The sequence below is a fragment of the Oncorhynchus mykiss genome, chromosome 10, assembly GCF_057628025.1.
Source record: "Oncorhynchus mykiss isolate SJ-2025 chromosome 10, ASM5762802v1, whole genome shotgun sequence".
In the NCBI taxonomy this organism is placed as follows: domain Eukaryota; kingdom Metazoa; phylum Chordata; class Actinopteri; order Salmoniformes; family Salmonidae; genus Oncorhynchus; species Oncorhynchus mykiss.
Window position 1 is genome coordinate 88553018 of NC_143031.1, and position 20394 is coordinate 88573411.

The 20394-nt window shown below is 44.1% G+C and overlaps 1 protein-coding gene across 3 annotated transcripts in view; it reads right to left on the reverse strand.

The window, feature by feature from the left end:
• Positions 1-674: 674 nt before the first annotated feature.
• tll1 (tolloid-like 1) overlaps positions 675-20394 on the reverse strand; it is a 166638-nt gene continuing 146918 nt past the window's right edge. For all 3 annotated transcript variants that reach the window (XM_090188435.1, XM_090188437.1, XM_090188436.1), the window contains 6 exons: positions 13572-13697; positions 12225-12352; positions 10632-10845; positions 6435-6515; positions 3710-3879; positions 675-2671 (listed from right to left, as the gene is read on the reverse strand). In XM_090188435.1, coding sequence (XP_090044561.1) covers positions 2537-2671; positions 3710-3879; positions 6435-6515; positions 10632-10845; positions 12225-12352; positions 13572-13697 — 854 coding nt within the window. In that variant the 3' untranslated portion in view covers positions 675-2536. The remainder of the gene's footprint in view (positions 2672-3709; positions 3880-6434; positions 6516-10631; positions 10846-12224; positions 12353-13571; positions 13698-20394) is intronic.

Here is a 20394-nt window from a genome sequence, read left to right on the forward strand (position 1 = left end):
GCTCATCCATATATTTATATGTACATATTCTCATTCACCCCTTTAGATGTGTATTAGGTAGTTGTTGTGGAATTGTTAGATTACTTGTTAGATATTACTCTGTCGGAACCAGAAGCATTTCACTACACTCAGCATTAACACCTGCTAACCATGTGACCATTAACATCTGCTAACCATGTGACCATTAACATCTGCTAACCATGTGACCAATAACACCTGCTAACCATGTGACCATTAACATCTGCTAACCATGTGACCAATAACATCTGCTAACCATGTGACCAATAACATCTGCTAACCATGTGACCAATAACACCTGCTAACCATGTGACCAATAACATCTGCTAACCATGTGTATGTGACCAATAACATATGATTTGAAATATGTGTTATTTCATAGTTTTGATTAAAAATATATTTTGATTTGGTTACTACATGATTCCATATGTGTTATTTCATAGTTTTGATGTCTTCACTATTATTCTACAATGTAGAAATAAAGAAAAACCCTTGAATGAGTAGTTGTCCAAACCGTTGACTGGTACTGTATATATACTGACACACACACACACACACACACACACACACACACACACAAACACAGACACACACACGCAGATCATTACATCATGACTGCCGTATCATTCCGTAGTCAATTACAACACGAACCAGAGTTATCTTTTACCTGTGTGTAGTTTTAATGACTCAGCATAGAGAGGAAGCCATTTTTGTTCCTTAGAACTACAAACATGGAGGAGATATGATAGAACAGAACTACAAACATGGAGGAGAGAGGTCTAGACAGATCCTACAGAGGGACAGAATCACCAGGAGCTTGGCACATACAATACATGAGACGACTCTTTACACACACACACACACACACACACACACACACACACACACACACACACACACCTGACCAGTTTCCTCTTTTGTCTTATTTAACAATAAATCTTTCAAGTTCTGCAAACTCATTGTCAAATCAAATTATTCAAAACAAACAAACAAATAACAACTAATGTTAGAGAGACTCAAGAACGTACATTTGGTTCTAAGGCAATATAAGTGCTGTCAAAACCCAACGTTGTCAGGACGTTTTCAGAAGAACGTTGTCAGAACGTTGTCAGAAAGACATTGTCTCTCAGTTTGTATAAAGTTTGTCTGAACATTGTCAGAATGTTTTTAAACAGAACATTGTCAGGACTTTGTCAAACCTCAAAAATGGTCAGAACGTTGTCAGCACCGTAAGTTGTCTGGCCGTTGTCTGAACGTCGTCTCTCGGTTTGTATGAGGTTTGTCTGAAACGTTGTCTGAACATTGTCTGAACAGGAAGTTGTCAGAAAGTTATCAGGATGTTGTCTCTCAGTTTGTATAATGTTGCCTCAGCGTTACCTCATGCTTCTCTCAGTCAGTCAGTCAGTCCATCAGTGAATCAGTTAGCCAGTCAGTCAATCAGTCAACCAGCCAATCAGACAGTCAGTCAGCCAGTCAATCAGTCAACCAGCCAATCAGACAGTCAGTCAGCCAGTCAATCAGTCAACCAGCCAATCAGACAGTCAGTCAATCCATCAGTGAATCAGTCAGCCAATCAGTCAGTCAGCCAGTCCATCAGTGAATCAGTCAGCCAATCAGTCAGTCAGCCAGTCCATCAGTGAATCAGTTAGCCAGTCAGTCAGTCAGCCTGCCAAACAGCCAGTAAATCAGTCAACCAGCCAATCAGACAGTCAGTCAGCCAGTCAATCAGTCAACCAGCCAATCAGACAGTCAGTCAGTTAGCCAGTAAAATAGTCAGCCAGTCACTCAGTCAAATAGTCAGTGACTCATTCAGCCAAACAGCCAGTCAGTTAGTTAGTCACTCCAGTTACAGTATTAAATCCAGTTCCTGTTCACACTCCAGTTTCAGTATTTAATCCAGTTTGAGTATTTAATCCAGTTTCAGTATTTAATCCAGTTTCAGAATTTAATCCAGTTTCAGAATTTACTCCAGTTTCAGAATTTAATCCAGTTTCAGTATTTAATCCAGTTTCAGAATTTAATCCAGTTTCAGTATTTAATCCAGTTTCAGTATTTAATCCAGTTTCAGTATTTAATCCAGTTTCAGAATTTAATCCAGTTTCAGTATTTAATCCAGTTTCAGAATTTATTCCAATTTCAGAATATAATCCAGTTTCAGAATTTAATCCAGTTTCAGAATTTAATCCAGTTTCAGTATTTAATCCAGTTTCAGTATTTAATCCAGTTTCAGTATTTAATCCAGTTCCCGTTGTTAAAGCAGTTCCATTAATCCTGTTACAGTGTGAAGCTGTGATCCAGTCTCTCTTCACATGTAGTCCTCAGAGTTCTAGAAGCTCCCCTGTTAAGAGACGGACTGATCAGTCCTCCCCCTCTCTCCTCTGGTTCTCACCCACACTCACTCCTCTCCTCAAAACAGTGTGTGTGTGTGTGTGTGTTTGGTGCCTGTCAGTCAGAGGAGAAAAGGGGCCTGTGGTTGTCTTGTCGGCACAGTGAGGCTAGGGGTCGTGGTGTTGTGACATCACTTCCTGGTGTGAAGGTTCTGCTGGAACTGGGTGCTGGTGTAGCGGATGTGGAACCCCTTCTTACTGATGGTGTCGTCGCTATGGAAACGGATCAACACCGCGTCACCCGCAGAGTAGATCTCCTCTCTGGGCTAGGGAGGGAGTGCGAGAGATGAGAGAGAGACAGAGAGACAGAGAGAGAGACAGAGATAGAGACAGAGAGAGCGAGATAGAGGGATCAGAGAGAGAGAAAGAGAGAGAGATGAGAGAGATATAGAGGGATCAGAGAGAGAGAGAGGGATGACAGAGAGAGGTATGATGGAGAGAGAAAGACAGAGGGGGATCAGAGAGAGAGAGGTAATGTAGAGGTGAGAAGATGGAGGATAGAGATAATAACAGTAGATGAAAACATACATTACAGTTGGACTTTTCTTAAAGAATTCACTATTTCTTCTAAAATAAATAAAAAACATTATCCACACATTGTTGGATTTTCAACATTGCAACAAACACTGCTACCCGGAGCTAGTTCTTGGTCAAGATAACTGACAACAAATACTGGTAACCAGGGCTAGTTCCTGGTTACCCTGCCTACGGCCAAGATAACTGACAACAAATACTGATAACCAGGGCTAGTTCCTGGTTACCCTGCCTACGGCCAAGATAACTGACAACAAATACTGGTAACCAGGGCTAGTTCTTGGTGACATAGGTTATGTATGTGATTAAATAGCATTCAATGACACCTACCCCACCTACCCCCCCCCCCCTCCCATCCTTACCACAGAACCACAGAACCGTCCCAGTCTGTGTGAGTTAGAGTCATTATGTATGTGATACCCATCCTGACCCCAGAACCACAGAACCGTCCCAGTCTGTGTGAGTTAGGGTCATTATGTATGTGATACCCCTCCTTATCCCAGAACCACAGAACCGTCCCAGTCTGTGTGAGTTAGAGTCATTATGTATGTGATACCCATCCTTACCCCAGAACCACAGAACCTTCCCAGTCTGTGTGAGTTAGAGTCATTATGTATGTGATACCCATCCTTACCCCAGAACCACAGAACCGTCCCAGTCTGTGTGAGTTAGAGTCATTATGTATGTGATACCCATCCTGACCCCAGAACCACAGAACCGTCCCAGTCTGTGTGAGTTAGAGTCATTATGTATGTGATACCCATCCTTACCCCAGAACCACAGAATCGTCCCAGTCTGTGTGAGTTAGAGTCATAACCATCGTACAGCTCTATGTAGTCATAACCACAGTCCGCCTCCTCCTCCACCTCGAAGGTCGTAAAGGTCAACTCTATTCCGTAACCCTCCTCTGACGTCACCAACCACTCACAGTCCGTATGGCCTGGAGAGAAGAGGAGAGCAGAGAGGAGATGAGTGTACAGTAGAGTAGAGTAGAGTAGAGTATAGTAGAGTAGAGTAAAATAGAGTAGAGTAGAACAGAGTAGAGTAAAACAGAGTAGAGTAAAATAGAGTAGAGTAGAAGAAAATAGAGTAGAACAGAGGAGAGTAAAATAGAGTAGAGTAGAGTAAAATAGAGTAGAGTAGATTAAAATAGAGTACAGTAGAGTAGAGTAAAATAGAGTAGAACAGAGGAGAGTAAAATAGAGTAGAGTAGAGTAAAATAGAGTAGGACAGAGGAGTAAAATAGAGGAGAACAGAGAGTAAAATAGAGTAGAGTAGAATAGAACAAAATAGAATAGAGTAGAGTCAAATAGAGTAGAACATAGGAGAGTAAAATAGAGTAGAGTAGTGTAGAGTAGAATAAAATAGAATAGAGTAGAATAGAGTAGAATAGAGTGTAGTAAAATAGAGTAGAATAGAGTAGAAATAGTAAAATAGAGTAGAGTAGAGTCAAATAGAGTAGAGTCAAATAGAGTATAACAGAGGAGAGTAAAATAGAGTATAACAGAGGAGAGTAGAACAGAGGAGAGTAGAGTAGAATAGAACAAAATAGAATAGAGTCGAGAAGATAAAATAGAGTAGAACAGAGGAGAGTAAAATCGAGTAGAGTAGAGTAAAATAGAGTAGAACAGAGGAGAGTAAAATAGAGTAGAGTAGAGTAGAATATAATAGAATAAAATAGAGTAGAATAGAGTAGAGTAAAATAGAGTAGAGTAGAGTAGAATAGAAAAAAATAGAATAGAGTAGAGTAGAGTAAAATAGAGTAGAACAGAGGAGAGTAAAATAGAGTAGAGTAGAGTAGAATAGAATAAAATAGAATAGAGTAGAATAGAGTAAAATAGAGTAGAATATAGGAGAGTAAAATAGAGTAGAGTAGAATAGAATAGAGTAGAGTGGAGTAAAATAGAGTAGAATAGAGTAGAGTAGAATTGAGTACAGTAGAAGTAGAATAAAATAGAGTAGAGTAGAGTAGAATAGAATAGAACAGAATAGAGTAGAACAGAGGAGAGTAAAATAGAGTAGAGTAGAGTAAAATAGAGTAGAACAGAGGAGAGTAAAATAGAGTAGATTAGAGTAAAATAGAGTAGAGCAGGTTAAAATAGAGTAGAGTAGAGTAAAATAGAGTAGAGTAGAGTAGAGTAGAATAGAGGAGAGTAAAATAGAGTAGAACAGAGGAGAGTAAAATAGAGTAGAGTAGAGTAGAATAGAATAAAATAGAATAGAGTAGAGTAGATAAAATAGAGTAGAACAGAGGAGAGTAAAATAGAGTAGAGTAGAATAGAATAAAATAGAATAGAGTAGAATAGAGTAGAACAGAGTAGAGTAAAATAGAATAAAACAGAGGAGAGTAAAATAGAGTAGAGTAGAATAGAATAGAGTAGAATATAGTAGAATAGAGTAGAACAGAGTAGAGTAAAATAGAGTAGAGTAGAATAGAATAGAGTAGAATATAGTAGAATAGAGTAGAACAGAGTAGAGTAAAATAGAGTAGAACAGAGTAGAGTAAAATAGAGTAGAACAGAAGAGAGTAAAATAGAGTAGAGTAAAGCAGAATAGAGTAGAATAGAAAAGATTAGGGTAGATTAGAGAATAATAAAACAGAGTAAAATAGAGTAGAACAGAGTAGAAAAGAGTAGAATAGATTAGAACAGAGAATAATAGAGTCAAATATAATATAATAGAGTAGAATAGAATATAATAGAGTAGAATAGAGTATAATATAGTTGAATAAAATTGAGTAGAATAGAATAGAGTAGGGTAAAGCAGAATATAGTAGAATAGAGTATAATAGAATAGAGTAGAATGGAGTAGGATATAGTGAAATAGAATAGGGTAGAATAGAGTAGAATATAGTAGAATAAAGTAGAGTAGAGTAGAATAGGGTAAAGCAGAATAGAGTAAAATAGAATAAAATAGAATAGAGTAGAATAGAATAGAGTAGAATATAGTAAAATAGAGTAGAGCAGAGCAGAGAATAATATAATAGAATAGAGTAGAATAGAATAGAGTAGAATTGAATAGAGTAGAATAGAGTAGAATAGAATAGAGTAGAATGGAATAGAGTAGAACAGAAAAGAGTAGAGTAAAACAGATTAGAGTAGAGTAGAGAAGAATATAGTAGAATAGAGTAGAATAGAGTAGAGTAGAATAGAGTTGAATAGAGTAGAGTAGAGTAAAACAGAGTAGAGTAAAACAGAGTAGAGTAGAATAGAATAGAGTAGAATATAATAGAGTAGAGTAGAGTAGAATGGAATAGAATAGAATAGAGTAGAATATAATAGAGTAAAGTAGAGTAAAATAGAAAAGAGACAAACAGAAAACAATAGAAATTAAATTAATAGAAAAACCATCATCCTGACAAGTGTAAATATTCCTTTGGATTGACAGCTGTGACATCATACAAACCATAAAATTACAACCACAACAGTATACACAGCTTGTAGTCGTCCTACAGAGGGTGTGTGTGTGTGTGTGTGTGTGTGTGTGTGTGTATACCGGGGTAGTTGTTATCTCCAAACTGGGAGTGTGAGTAGAGGTTCTTCTGACGAGTCTCTGCCTTCAACCTCCCTCCACACTCTAGAAGAGGAGAGAGACAGACAGGTACATTTAGAGAGTGAAACTAACCTACCTCCACACGCTAGAAGAGGAGAGAGACAGACAGGTACATTTAGAGAGTGAAACTAACCTCCCTCCACACTCTAGAAGAGGAGAGAGACAGACAGGTACATTTAGAGAGTGAAACTAACCTCCCTCCACACTCTAGAAGAGGAGAGAGACAGACAGGGACATTAACACTTTGGTTCAGGCTAAATAAACAAATATAGACCAGATAAAGATAACTATTTTTTGTTGTTGTTGCATGTTCTGGTATTCACCACTAGAGGGGGGCAGTGGACTGCTTTACCTTCACTGGACACTGGCAGGTAGAACTTACTGTCTAGCTACAATATGATCATCACTGGACACTGGCAGGTAGAACTTACTGTCTAGATACTACAATATGATCATCACTGGACACTGGCAGGTAGAACTTACTGTCTAGTTACTACAATATGATCATCACTGGACACTGACAGGTAGAACTTACTGTCTAGTTACTACAATATGATCATCACTGGACACTGGCAGGTAGAACTTACTGTCTAGATACTACAATATGATCATCACTGGACACTGGCAGGTAGAACTTACTGTCTAGTTACAATATGATCATCACTGGACACTGGCAGGTAGAACTTACTGTCTAGATACTACAATATGATCATCATTGGACACTGGCAGGTAGAACTTACTGTCTAGTTACTACAATATGATCATCACTGGACACTGGCAGGTAGAACTTACTGTCTAGCTACAATATGATCATCACTGGACACTGGCAGGTAGAACTTACTGTCTAGATACTACAATATGATCATCATTGGACACTGGCAGGTAGAACTTACTGTCTAGATACTACAATATGATCATCATTGGACACTGGCAGGTAGAACTTACTGTCTAGATACTACAATATGATCATCATTGGACACTGACAGGTAGAACTTACTGTCTAGATACTACAATATGATCATCATTGGACACTGGCAGGTAGAACTTACTGTCTAGCTACAATATGATCATCACTGGACACTGGCAGGTAGAACTTACTGTCTAGATACTACAATATGATCATCACTGGACACTGACAGGTAGAACTTACTGTCTAGATACTACAATATGATCATCATTGGACACTGGCAGGTAGAACTTACTGTCTAGATACTACAATATGATCATCACTGGACACTGGCAGGTAGAACTTACTGTCTAGTTACTACAATATGATCATCACTGGACACTGGCAGGTAGAACTTACTGTCTAGTTACAATATGATCATCACTGGACACTGGCAGGTAGAACTTACTGTCTAGATACTACAATATGATCATCATTGGACACTGGCAGGTAGAACTTACTGTCTAGTTACTACAATATGATCATCACTGGACACTGGCAGGTAGAACTTACTGTCTAGCTACAATATGATCATCACTGGGCACTGGCAGGTAGAACTTACTGTCTAGATACTACAATATGATCATCATTGGACACTGGCAGGTAGAACTTACTGTCTAGATACTACAATATGATCATCATTGGACACTGGCAGGTAGAACTTACTGTCTAGATACTACAATATGATCATCATTGGACACTGACAGGTAGAACTTACTGTCTAGATACTACAATATGATCATCATTGGAAACTGGCAGGTATAACTTACTGTCTAGCTACAATATGATCATCACTGGACACTGGCAGGTAGAACTTACTGTCTAGATACTACAATATGATCATCACTGGACACTGACAGGTAGAACTTACTGTCTAGTTACAATATGATCATCACTGGACACTGGCAGGTAGAACTTACTGTCTAGATACTACAATATGATCATCATTGGACACTGGCAGGTAGAACTTACTGTCTAGTTACTACAATATGATCATCACTGGACACTGGCAGGTAGAACTTACTGTCTAGCTACAATATGATCATCACTGGACACTGGCAGGTAGAACTTACTGTCTAGTTACTACAATATGATCATCACTGGACACTGGCAGGTAGAACTTACTGTCTAGTTACAATATGATCATCACTGGACACTGGCAGGTAGAACTTACTGTCTAGATACTACAATATGATCATCATTGGACACTGGCAGGTAGAACTTACTGTCTAGTTACTACAATATGATCATCACTGGACACTGGCAGGTAGAACTTACTGTCTAGCTACAATATGATCATCACTGGACACTGGCAGGTAGAACTTACTGTCTAGATACTACAATATGATCATCATTGGACACTGGCAGGTAGAACTTACTGTCTAGATACTACAATATGATCATCATTGGACACTGGCAGGTAGAACTTACTGTCTAGATACTACAATATGATCATCATTGGACACTGACAGGTAGAACTTACTGTCTAGATACTACAATATGATCATCATTGGACACTGGCAGGTATAACTTACTGTCTAGCTACAATATGATCATCACTGGACACTGGCAGGTAGAACTTACTGTCTAGATACTACAATATGATCATCACTGGACACTGGCAGGTAGAACTTACTGTCTAGTTACTACAATATGATCATCACTGGACACTGGCAGGTAGAACTTACTGTCTAGATACTACAATATGATCATCATTGGACACTGGCAGGTAGAACTTACTGTCTAGATACTACAATATGATCATCACTGGACACTGGCAGGTAGAACTTACTGTCTAGTTACTACAATATGATCATCACTGGACACTGGCAGGTAGAACTTACTGTCTAGTTACAATATGATCATCACTGGACACTGGCAGGTAGAACTTACTGTCTAGATACTACAATATGATCATCATTGGACACTGGCAGGTAGAACTTACTGTCTAGTTACTACAATATGATCATCACTGGACACTGGCAGGTAGAACTTACTGTCTAGCTACAATATGATCATCACTGGACACTGGCAGGTAGAACTTACTGTCTAGATACTACAATATGATCATCATTGGACACTGGCAGGTAGAACTTACTGTCTAGATACTACAATATGATCATCATTGGACACTGGCAGGTAGAACTTACTGTCTAGATACTACAATATGATCATCATTGGACACTGACAGGTAGAACTTACTGTCTAGATACTACAATATGATCATCATTGGAAACTGGCAGGTATAACTTACTGTCTAGCTACAATATGATCATCACTGGACACTGGCAGGTAGAACTTACTGTCTAGATACTACAATATGATCATCACTGGACACTGACAGGTAGAACTTACTGTCTAGTTACTACAATATGATCATTACTGGACACTGACAGGTAGAACTTATTGTCTAGTTACAATATGATCATCACTGGACACTGGCAGGTAGAACTTACTGTCTAGTTACAATATGTTCATCACTGGACACTGACAGGTAGAACTTACTGTCTAGTTACAATATGATCATCACTGGACACTAGCAGGTAGAACTTACTGTCTAGTTACAATATGATCATCACTGGACACTGGCAGGTATAACTTACTGTCTAGTTACAATATGATCATCACTGGACACTGGCAGGTAGAACTTACTGTCTAGTTACTACAATATGATCATCACTGGACACTGGCAGGTAGAACTTACTGTCTAGTTACATCAAAGGGTGGTTTATCAAAGTAGAACAATAAACACACATTTGCACACACACAGAGAGATCGAGAGAGAGAGAGAGAGAGAGATCGAGAGAGAGAGAGAGAGAGAGATTGAGACAGAGAGAGAGATTGAAACAGAGAGAGAGATCAAGAGAGAGAGACAGAGAGAGAGACAGAGAGAGAGAGAGACAGAGAGAGAGAGAGAGAGAGACAGAGAGAGAGAGAGAGAGAGAGCGAGAGAGAGAGCGAGAGAGAGAGAGAGCGATTGAGACAGAGAGAGAGATTGAAACAGAGAGAGAGAGATCAAGAGAGAGAGAGAGAGAGAGATAGAGAGAGAGAGACAGAGACAGAGAGAGAGAGAGAGAGAGAGAGAGACAGAGAGAGAGAGAGAGAGAGAGAGAGAGAGAGAGAGAGAGAAAGAAAGAAAGAAAGAGAGAGAGAGAGAGAGAGAGAGAGAGAGAGAGACCCCATCCAGTCCATACCAGTGGAGTGTGTGGCCTGGAATCCTTTCCTCTGAACCGAGGCGTCAGAGATGAAACGCAGGTACATCTTGTTACCCGTGGAGACCAGCGGTTCCGGAATCTTACTGCCACACAGCCGACCCAAGATGGCCGCTGAGTCACCCTCCCCGTCAAAGGCCTCCAGGTGATCATATGCACACTCCTGATGCTGCTCGATCTCAAATTCATTAAATGACTGGAGAAAGTGGGGGGAGAAAGAGGGGGAGAGAGAGAGACAGAGAGAGAGATAGACAGAGAGAGGAGGGAAGGGGAGAGACAGAGAGAAAGAGAGGGAGAGAGAGAGAGAGAGAGAGAAAGAGATAGGATGGAGGGGGAGAGAGAGAAAGGGAGAGGAGGGAGGGGGAGAGAGAGAGAGAGAGGGAGAGGGAGAGACAGATGTGTAATGTTTACTGTTAATTTGTATTGTTTATTTCACTTGTGTATATTATCTATATCACTTGCTTTGGCAATGTTAACACATGTTTCCCATGACAATAAAGCCCCTTGAATTGAATTGAGAGAGAGAGACAGAGAGCGAGAGAGAGACAGAGAGAGAGAGAGAGACATAGAGAGAGTGTGTGGTCTTAAACTGAAACCTGACTAAGAGACAGATTTATTAGCATGACATCATCTGTCTGAAAACACAGACACACACACAGACACAAAGACACACAGACACACAGACACACAGAGAGATCTGCTTTGCTTCAAGGCCTCATTGTTCCACATGAAAACCCACACCATTCCAGCTGTAATCCAGTGGCCTGGTAAAGAATTAAACAACAGACAGACAGACAGACAGACAGACAGACAGACAGACAGACAGACGTGTTTCACCAGTCTGACTCTGTGACCAGGTGTGTGTGTTCCTCACCAGTCTGACTCTGTGACCAGGTGTGTGTGTTCCTCACCAGTCTGACTCTGTGACCAGGTGTGTGTGTTCCTCACCAGTCTGACTCTGTGTCCAGGTGTGTGTGTTCCTCACCAGTCTGACTCTGTGTCCAGGTGTGTGTGTTCCTCACCAGTCTGACTGTGTCCAGGTGTGTGTGTTCCTCACCAGTCTGACTCTGTGACCAGGTGTGTGTGTTCCTCACCAGTCTGACTCTGTGTCCAGGTGTGTGTGTTCCTCACCAGTCTGACTCTGTGTCCAGGTGTGTGTGTTCCTCACCAGTCTGACTCTGTGTCCAGGTGTGTGTGTTCCTCACCAGTCTGACTCTGTGACCAGGTGTGTGTGTTCCTCACCAGTCTGACTCTGTATCCAGGTGTGTGTGTTCCTCACCAGTCTGAATCTGTGTCCAGGTGTGTGTGTTCCTCACCAGTCTGACTCTGTGACCAGGTGTGTGTGTTCCTCACCAGTCTGACTCTGTGTCCAGGTGTGTGTGTTCCTCACCAGTCTGACTCTGTGTCCAGGTGTGTGTGTTCCTCACCAGTCTGACTCTGTGTCCAGGTGTGTGTGTTCCTCACCAGTCTGACTCTGTGTCCAGGTGTGTGTGTTCCTCACCAGTCTGACTCTGTGTCCAGGTGTGTGTGTTCCTCACCAGTCTGACTCTGTGTCCAGGTGTGTGTGTTCCTCACCAGTCTGACTCTGTGTCCAGGTGTAGTGGTGATGTCCCAGGTACATTCCTTCCTACTGGGATATTTATCAGGCCAGTTGGGGCTGTTCATGGTCCCGCTGGGGCTGTGGACCTTATGCTTACACTCAGCTACACACACACACACACACACACACACACACACACAGGCACACGTACACATGTGCAGCCAACCAGGCACACACAAACGCGTAAGCACACACACACAGACAGGAAGCAGGGGGTCAGGGCCGGAGAGGAAGAGGAAATGAAGCAGCAGGAAGGAGAAGAAGGAGAGACGGAGGAGAGAGGGAGGAGACACGGAGGAGAGACGGAGGAGAGAGGGAGGAGAGAGGGAGGAGAGACGGAGGAGAGACGGAGGAGAGAGGGAGGAGAGAGGGAGGAGAGAGTGAGGAGAGATGGAGGAGAGATGGAGGAGAGACGGAGGAGAGAGGGAGGAGACACGGAGGAGAGACGGAGGAGAGAGGGAGGAGAGACGGAGGAGAGACGGAGGAGAAAGGGAGGAGAGACGGAGGAGAGAGGGAGGAGAGACGGAGGAGAGAGGGAGGAGAGAGGGAGGAGAGAGGGAGGAGAGACGGAGGAGAGAGGGAGGAGAGAGTGAGGAGAGACGGAGGAGAGATGGAGGAGAGACGGAGGAGAGACGGAGGAGAGACGGAGGAGAGAGGGAGGAGACACGGAGGAGAGATGGAGGAGAGAGGGAGGAGAGACGGAGGAGAGACGGATGAGAGAGGGAGGAGAGAGGGAGGAGAGACGGAGGAGAGACGGAGGAGAAGGAAAGAGAGGACAGATTGTTCCTTCATTATTCAACAGCAAACAATCACAGTCTCAATGTCTCCTTTCAGACAACATTTAGGTTTTCACATGGTAGTGGGTCAGTGTGAGGGAGGGAGGGTGTGTCTGGTGGCCCCAAGGCTTCAAAGTGTGTGTGTGTGAGTGTTTTTGTGTGTGTGTGTGTGTGTGTGTGTGTGTGTTTGACAAAGTTGATCCAGTAACCTCAAGAGAAGCACATCTATATTCCCAATTCACACACACAAAAACACTCACACACACACACACACACACACACAAACACACAGACACACACAAACACACAGACACACACACAAACACACAGACACACACACAAACACACAGACACACACACACACACAGACACACACACAAAGACACAGACACACACACAAACACACAGACACACACACACAAAAACACTCACACACACACACTTTGAAGCCTTGGGGCCACCAGATGTTGAAACCAGAGTCTGTTTATGAAAAACAGAGGGACTGAGCTGTGTGTGTGTGTGTGTGTGTGTGTGTGTGTGACCTACCTTCTTTACAGTCATGTTTGTTCTCATGTAGTATGAATCCGTGTCGACACTGGCATACGTACGATCCCACTGTGTTTATACAGTCATGTTGGCAGCCGCCATTATCCTTACTGCATTCATCCTTATCTGGAGAGGGAGAGAGGGAGGGAGGGAGGGAGGGACAGGGAGGGAGGGAGGGAGGGACAGGGAGGGAGGGAGGGAGGGAGGGAGGGAGGGAGGGAGTGGAGGGAGGGAGGGAGGGACAGGTAGGGAGGGAGGGACAGGGAGGGAGAGAGAGAGAGAGAGAGAGAGAGAGAGAGAGAGAGAGAGAGAGGGAGGGAGGGAGGGAGGGAGGGAAGGAGAGAGAGAGAGAGAGAGAGGGAGGGAGGGAGGGAGGGAGGGAGGGGAGAGGGAGGGAGGGAGGAGAGAGGGAGGAGAGACGGAGGAGAGAGAGAGAGAGAGAGAGAGAGAGAGAGAGAGAGGGAGGGAGATGATGGTTGCTAGATCAGAAGATAGACTTCACCTCCTAGAAACAAAATCTGTTTTTACTGAAACTCTAAATCCTCCTCATCCCCCGTGTGTGTTGTGGTATTACAGTGCTATCCTGATACTGCAATGTGTGTGTGTGGTGTGGTATTACGGTGCTATCCTGATACTACAGTGTGTGTGTTGTGGTATTCAACTGACTGGCTTTCTACAGGTCACACAGACACTCTCTTAACGCAGACAGACACACAGACACACAGACTGACACACAGACACAGGGGTTAGGTCTGTGTGAGGGAGAGGGGCCTCCCTCAAGCATCTGGCCAACGAACAGGTATCCCTAGGAGACTAACATATATCCCTAGGAGACTAACAGATATCCCTAGGAGACTAATATATATATCCTTGGTGACAAACAGATATCCCTAGGAGATGAACAGATATCCCTAGGAGACTCATATATATCCCTAGGAGACTAACAGATATCCATAGGAGACGAACAGATTTCCCTAGGAGAATAACAGATATCACTAGGAGACTAACAGATGTCCTTAGGAGACTGACAGATATCCCTAGGAGACTAAGAGATATCCAAAGGAGACAACAGATATCCATAGGAGACTGACAGATATCCCTAGGAAATTAACAGGTATCCCTAGGAGACTAACAGTTATCCCTAGGAGACTGACAGATATCCCTAGGAGACTAACATATATCCCTAGGAGACTGACAGATATCCCTAGGAGACTAACAGATATCCCTAGGACAGTAACAAAAATCCCTAGGAGACTGACAGATATCCCTAGGAGACTAACAGATATCCCTAGGAGACTAGCAGATATCCTTAGGAGACGAACATATACCCCTAGTTGACTAACAGATATCCCTTGGAGACGAACAGATATCCCTAAGAGACTAAGAGATATCCCTAGGAGACTAGCAGATATCCCTAGGAGACTAACATATATCCCTAGTTGACTAACAGATATCCCTAGGAGACGAACAGATATCCCTAGGAGACTCAGATATATCCCTAGGAAATTAACAGGTATCCCTAGGAGACTAACAGTTATCCCTAGGAGACGGACAGATATCCCTAGGAGACTAACAGATATCCCTAGGAGACAACAGATATCACTAGGAGAATAACAGATATCCCTAGGAGACTAACAGGTATCCCTAGGAGACTAACAGATATCCTTAGGAGACTGACAGATATCCCTAGGAGACTAACAGATATCCCTAGGAGACTAACATATATCCCTAAGAGACTAACAGATATCCCTAGGAGACTAGCAGATATCCCTAGGAGACGAACATATATCCCTAGTTGACTAACAGATATCCCTAGGAGACGAACAGATATCCCTAGGAGACTCAGATATATCCCTAGGAGACTAACATATATCCTTAGTTGACTAACAGATATCCCTAGGAGACAAACATATATCCCTAGGAGACTAACAGATATCCCTAGGAGACTAACATATATCCCTAGTTGACTAACAGATATCCCTAGGAGACAAACATATATCCCTAGGAGACTAACAGATATCCCTAGGAGACTAACATATATCCCTAAGAGACTAACAGATATCCCTAGGAGACTAGCAGATATCCATAGGAGACTAACATATATCCCTAGTTGACTAACAGATATCCCTAGGAGACGAACAGATATCCCTAGGAGACTCAGATATATCCCTAGGAAATTAACAGGTATTCCTAGGAGACTAACAGTTATCCCTAGGAGACGGACAGATATCCCTAGGAGACTAACAGGTATCCCTAGGAGACTAACAGATATTCCTAGGAGACTGACAGATATCCCTAGGAGATTAACGGGTATCCCTAGGAGACTAACAGATATCCCTAGGAGACTAACAGGTATACCTAGGAGACTAACAGATATCCCTAGGAGACTAACAGATATCCCTAGGAGAATAACAGATATCCCTAGGAGACTAACAGATATCCCTAGGAGACGAACAGATATCCCTAAGAAACTAACAGATATCCCTAGGAGACCAACATATATCCCTAAGAGACTAACAGATATCCCTAGGAGACTAACAGATATCCCTAGGAGACGAACAGATATCCCTAGGAAACTAACAGATATCCCTAGGAGACAACAGATATCCCTAGGAAATTAACAGGTATCCCTAGGAGACTAACAGTTATCCCTAGGAGACGGACAGATATCCCTAGGAGAATAACAGATATCCCTAGGAGACTAACAGGTATCCCTAGGAGACTAACAGATATCCCTAGGAGACTAACAGATATCTCTAGGAGACTAACAGGTATCCTATATGTATGTATGTAGACTGACATAACAAGAGTGTGCAAAGCTGCTATCAAAGCCTGGCTATTTGAAGAATCTCTATATAAATATATATATAAAATATATATATTTTATTTATATATATTTATATTTGCTTAACACTTTTTTTTGGTTACTGCATGATTCCATATGTGTTATTTCATAGTATTGATGTCTTCACTATTATTCTACTGGTCTGATTCATAGTAGCAGTGTTAGTCTAGGATTAGGTATCGTATTCAGAGAGGTTAACGATGGTCTGGACAGGCTGGTCTGATTCAGAGAGGTTAACGATGGTCTGGACAGGCTGGTCTGATTCAGAGAGGTTAACGCTGGTCTGGACAGGCTGGTCTGATTCAGAGAGGTTAACGCTGGTCTGGACAGGCTGGTCTGATTCAGAGAGGTTAACCTTGGTCTGGACAGGCTGGTCTGATTCAGAGAGGTTAACGCTGGTCTGGACAGGCTGGTCTGATTCAGAGAGGTTAACGTTGGTCTGGACAGGCTGGTCTGGACAGACTGGTCTGATTCAGAGAGATTAACGTTGGTCTGGACAGGCTGGTCTGATTCAGAGAGGTTAACGCTGGTCTGGACAGGCTGGTCTGATTCAGAGAGGTTAACGCTGGTCTGGACAGGCTGGTCTGATTCAGAGAGGTTAACGTTGGTCTGGACAGGCTGGTCTGATTCAGAGAGGTTAACGCTGGTCTGGACAGGCTGGTCTGATTCAGAGAGGTTAACGCTGGTCTGGACAGGCTGGTCTGATTCAGAGAGGTAAACGTTGGTCTGGACAGGCTGGTCTGGACAGGCTGGTCTGATTCAGAGAGGTTAACGTTGGTCTGGACAGGCTGGTCTGATTCAGAGAGGTTAACGCTGGTCTGGACAGGCTGGTCTGATTCAGAGAGGTTAACGCTGGTCTGGACAGGCTGGTCTGATTCAGAGAGGTTAACGCTGGTCTGGACAGGCTGGTCTGATTCAGAGAGGTTAACGATGGTCTGGACAGGCTGGTCTGATTCAGAGAGGTTAACGATGGTCTGGACAGGCTGGTCTGATTCAGAGAGGTTAACGATGGTCTGGACAGGCTGGTCTGGACAGGCTGGTCTGATTCAGAGAGGTTAACGATGGTCTGGACAGGCTAGTCTGGACAGGCTGGTCTGATTCAGAGAGGTTAACGCTGGTCTGGACAGGCTGGTCTGATTCAGAGAGGTTAACGCTGGTCTGGACAGGCTGGTCTGATTCAGAGAGGTTAACGATGGTCTGGACAGGCTGGTCTGGACAGGCTGGTCTGATTCAGAGAGGTTAACGTTGGTCTGGACAGGCTGGTCTGATTCAGAGAGGATAACGCTGGTCTGGACAGGCTGGTCTGATTCAGAGAGGTTAACGCTGGTCTGGACAGGCTGGTCTGATTCAGAGAGGTTAACGTTGGTCTGGACAGGCTGGTCTGATTCAGAGAGGTTAACGCTGGTCTGGACAGGCTGGTCTGATTCAGAGAGGTTAACGCTGGTCTGGACAGGCTGGTCTGATTCAGAGAGGTTAACGTTGGTCTGGACAGGCTGGTCTGGACAGGCTGGTCTGATTCAGAGAGGTTAACGTTGGTCTGGACAGGCTGGTCTGATTCAGAGAGGTTAACGCTGGTCTGGACAGGCTGGTCTGATTCAGAGAGGTTAACGCTGGTCTGGACAGGCTGGTCTGATTCAGAGAGGTTAACGCTGGTCTGGACAGGCTGGTCTGATTCAGAGAGGTTAACGATGGTCTGGACAGGCTGGTCTGATTCAGAGAGGTTAACGATGGTCTGGACAGGCTGGTCTGATTCAGAGAGGTTAACGATGGTCTGGACAGGCTGGTCTGGACAGGCTGGTCTGATTCAGAGAGGTTAACGATGGTCTGGACAGGCTAGTCTGGACAGGCTGGTCTGATTCAGAGAGGTTAACGCTGGTCTGGACAGGCTGGTCTGATTCAGAGAGGTTAACGCTGGTCTGGACAGGCTGGTCTGATTCAGAGAGGTTAACGATGGTCTGGACAGGCTGGTCTGGACAGGCTGTTCTGATTCAGAGAGGTTAACGTTGGTCTGGACAGGCTGGTCTGATTCAGAGAGGATAACGCTGGTCTGGACAGGCTGGTCTGATTCAGAGAGGTTAACGCTGGTCTGGACAGGCTGGTCTGATTCAGAGAGGTTAACACTGGTCTGGACAGGCTGGTCTGATTCAGAGAGGTTAACACTGGTCTGGACAGGCTGGTCTGATTCAGAGAGGTTAACGTTGGTCTGGACTGGCTGGTCTGATTCAGAGAGGTTAACGTTGGTCTGGACAGGCTGGTCTGATTCAGAGAGGTTAACGCTGGTCTGGACAGGCTGGTCTGATTCAGAGAGGTTAACGTTGGTCTGGACAGGCTGGTCTGGACAGGCTGGTCTGATTCAGAGAGATTAACGTTGGTCTGGACAGGCTGGTCTGATTCAGAGAGGTTAACGTTGGTCTGGACAGGCTGGTCTGATTCAGAGAGGTTAACGCTGGTCTGGACAGGCTGGTCTGATTCAGAGAGGTTAACGCTGGTCTGGACAGGCTGGTCTGATTCAGAGAGGTTAACGCTGGTCTGGATAGGCTGGTCTGATTCAGAGAGGTTAACGATGGTCTGGACAGGCTGGTCTGATTCAGAGAGGTTAACGATGGTCTGGACAGGCTGGTCTGATTCAGAGAGGTTAACGATGGTCTGGACAGGCTGGTCTGGACAGGCTGGTCTGATTCAGAGAGGTTAACAATGGTCTGGACAGGCTAGTCTGGACAGGCTGGTCTGATTCAGAGAGGTTAACGCTGGTCTGGACAGGCTGGTCTGATTCAGAGAGGTTAACGCTGGTCTGGACAGGCTGGTCTGATTCAGAGAGGTTAACGCTGGTCTGGACAGGCTGGTCTGATTCAGAGAGGTTAACGATTTTCTGGACAGGCTGGTCTGATTCAGAGAGGTTAACGATGGTCTGGACAGGCTGGTCTGATTCAGAGAGGTTAACGATGGTCTGGACAGGCTGGTCTGGACAGGCTGGTCTGATTCAGAGAGGTTAACGATGGTCTGGACAGGCTAGTCTGGACAGGCTGGTCTGATTCAGAGAGGTTAACGCTGGTCTGGACAGGCTGGTCTGATTCAGAGAGGTTAACGCTGGTCTGGACAGGCTGGTCTGATTCAGAGAGGTTAACGATGGTCTGGACAGGCTGGTCTGGACAGGCTGGTCTGATTCAGAGAGGTTAACGTTGGTCTGGACAGGCTGGTCTTATTCAGAGAGGTTAACGATGGTCTGGACAGGCTGGTCTGATTCAGAGAGGTTAACGTTGGTCTGGACAGGCTGGTCTGGACAGGCTGGTCTGATTCAGAGAGGTTAACGTTGGTCTGGACAGGCTGGTCTGATTCAGAGAGGTTAACGCTGGTCTGGACAGGCTGGTCTGATTCAGAGAGGTTAACGCTGGTCTGGACAGGCTGGTCTGATTCAGAGAGGTTAACGCTGGTCTGGACAGGCTGGTCTGATTCAGAGAGGTTAACGATGGTCTGGACAGGCTGGTCTGATTCAGAGAGGTTAACGATGGTCTGGACAGGCTGGTCTGGACAGGCTGGTCTGATTCAGAGAGGTTAACGATGGTCTGGACAGGCTAGTCTGGACAGGCTGGTCTGATTCAGAGAGGTTAACGCTGGTCTGGACAGGCTGGTCTGATTCAGAGAGGTTAACGCTGGTCTGGACAGGCTGGTCTGATTCAGAGAGGTTAACGATGGTCTGGACAGGCTGGTCTGGACAGGCTGGTCTGATTCAGAGAGGTTAATGTTGGTCTGGACAGGCTGGTCTGATTCAGAGAGGATAACGATGGTCTGGACAGGCTGGTCTGATTCAGAGAGTTTAACGAGGGTCTGGACAGGCTGGTCTGATTCAGAGAGGTTAACGATGGTCTGGACAGGCTGGTCTGGACAGGCTGGTCTGATTCAGAGAGGTTAACGATGGTCTGGACAGGCTGGTCTGATTCAGAGAGTTTAACGAGGGTCTGGACAGGCTGGTCTGATTCA